This window comes from Abramis brama (genome assembly GCF_963993115.1).
Source record: "Abramis brama genome assembly, chromosome: 10".
Classification (NCBI taxonomy): Eukaryota; Metazoa; Chordata; class Actinopteri; order Cypriniformes; family Leuciscidae; genus Abramis; species Abramis brama.
In genome coordinates, this window is record NC_139972.1 from 5,235,001 (window position 1) to 5,237,500 (window position 2,500).

At 42.9% G+C, this 2,500-nt stretch overlaps 1 protein-coding gene across 4 annotated transcripts in view; it reads left to right on the forward strand.

Moving 5' to 3' along the window:
* fgf12b (fibroblast growth factor 12b) overlaps positions 1 to 1,747 on the forward strand; it is a 74,650-nt gene extending 72,903 nt beyond the window's left edge. For all 4 annotated transcript variants that reach the window (XM_084125916.1, XM_084125914.1, XM_084125915.1 and 1 more), the window contains exon 5: positions 222 to 1,747. In XM_084125916.1, the coding sequence (XP_083982042.1) occupies positions 222 to 352 (131 nt within the window). In that variant the 3' untranslated portion in view covers positions 353 to 1,747. The remainder of the gene's footprint in view (positions 1 to 221) is intronic.
* Positions 1,748 to 2,500: the final 753 nt, after the last annotated feature.

Sequence of the window (2,500 nt, forward strand, 5' to 3'; positions counted from 1 at the left end):
TGTTTGGACCGCACTGTATTATAGAGTTCGTTCAACCAAAAGTGAAAATCTAATCACCACTTTCAAGGCCCAGAAAGGTAGTAAAGACATTGTTAAAATAGTCCATGTGACTCCAGTGATTCAACCTTAATGTTATGAAGCGACGAGAATACTTTTTGTGTGCAACAAGCAAACACTGCTGTTTACTAATGATGTTGTGTGTGTGTGTTCCCCTGTCTCAGTGTGTATGTATAAGGAGCCGTCGCTGCATGACATTGATGAGAAGCAGCGGTCCAGGAAAAACTCAGGAACTCCCACTATGGGCACCAGGAAAGAGTTAAACCAGGACTCTACCGATCATGAAGGCTCATAGCCACACACACACACACACACACACACACACACTGACCTGTAAATGTACACACACACACACGCACTCACACACACACACGGTGACCCCTGGAGCTGAATGCTTTCTTACACCCCAACAAACAACAGCATTTTCAGCATCGACAAACATCAAGCGAAACAAAAAATTAATGAAGTAATGTAAAAAAAAATCAACGCTGAATTCTTGCTTGTGAGAATATTTTAGGAGTATCTGAAAATCAGGACATGATTTTACATTTTATGCAAGAGTCTGTTGGCGGGAGGGTGCTTCTTTCGGGAGTCTGAGCTTTAAGCCATGTTCGATTGATCACACGTTGATTTATGAATGCCAAAAGCACTTTCACTCACTGCTATACGTCGCTCACCTCATCAATATTGAATGTTCGCATCGATTGTGTCCTCCAATAATTGCCCTGTTTATTTTTATTTTTAATTCTGAGTGGGAGGGGCTTGTGAATTCTGCTCTCTGATTGGCTAAAGTGGGAAGGGTTCAGGAAGTGCTCTGCTGATAGGCGCTGACAGTCAAAATCCACTGCTTCATCTCATTCCACTGTATGAAATGTGTTAAAGGATCATATTCTACACTTCTGTAGCATTTTACATCATAACCCCCTCTTATAATCATAACATAATAACTTTCTGACCTTTCAAATGAAAGACTCGCTACTGTACCTTTAAGACTTCTATATGTTCAATGAACTGTTATGATTGGTTCACATTCATAATGGCGTTTATTAGGGCGTCGCTGGATGCCGAACGGGTGTGGCGGTGATATGCTAATGAGCGCATGATGTCATGTGACCAGTAGGTGGCGTAGTTGAATGTTACGGATATCTACAGACCACATCACACTCTTTTTTTTCAAAAGAAAACATTCGGAATGTACTTAAGATTCAAGCGGTGATGTCATGAGGGGCGATGATGTCACGAAGGAACTGACGGAACTCTGCGTTCCGCAAACGGAATCTTCCGCTCTCTCTCGCTTCACCACAGGCCTCCTGTTTTAAACCTTCCTCTCCGAGAGATCGGGGGGGGTTTTTATCCTGCCAAAAGCACAGACTGCCCTCTGAGTAACAAAACTGGACTAAACCACTTTAAACCGCTTTCTGTTCAGCCGAGAATACACTGCCCCGGCCTTCCTCCGCTCAGCGTTTCGCTCACTCGCTCCTCGTCAGCTGTGTTCGGACTGGAGAACTAGCGTGCTGTTTGCCGCGCGGTATATACTGAATACTGCCGTGTGTATATTTTAAGAAGAACGGTGCAATGGTTAACGTTTCAAACAGTAGTGCACTACATTTTTGTCACTATGTTGCATGTGTAAATCAGCAGGCGGCGAGTTGCCGTCACTGAAATAAATAAAGTTGTTTTGCATGTTTAATCCAATTTTTGTATCCAATCATTTAAAAAAAAAGTGTAGTTCACTGGAAATGAAAGGTTCGGTGCATTGCATTGTGGGATAGTGTCCTGCGTAACATCCTGCGACAGTGACACTGTTATTGAACTCAATTTCGCAACATTATTTTCCTGTTTATTACTGTGAAGCTGCTTGGAAAACAATCTGTATTGTATATAAATGTCGCGTAGCTTTAGGACAGCGTCTCATACTATATACTGCGGAGATTAGCATGCTGGAACGCCATTCTGAACACAGCCACGAGGACACTGTCGCTCAGCATGCTTCTGATTGGTCGCTCGAGTCCAGGTTCCTCCCCCTTTAAATGTGATCTGCCTGTTGATTGGTCAGATCCCGTCTGTCGTTGGGTTTCTGAGACGTCTTCCATTAGTGGAGCTGCACCAGCATCTACAAGGGGTGGGGTCAAAGGTCAGGGTCCCGTTAGCGCTGCGAAGGGTTAATGATGAGTGACCTTGTGTTTGCTGATGTTTGCACCTTAATTCTGAACACGTTCATGTTCATTATGTAAAGAGATCTGAATAAAGCATTAAAGCTGCCACAGGAGGAAAATATCATTTAAAAATAAAAAAAGATTAAACCCTGGTGTGATGTCAGCTTTCCTTCTGCCGTCAGCACAAGTGCTTCTTGTGTGTTATAATTTTGATTGCGTGCAAATGTTTTTATCAGTCGTCATCTGGGAAAAATCCATGGGAAAAGTTATGACACAGTTATGAATTT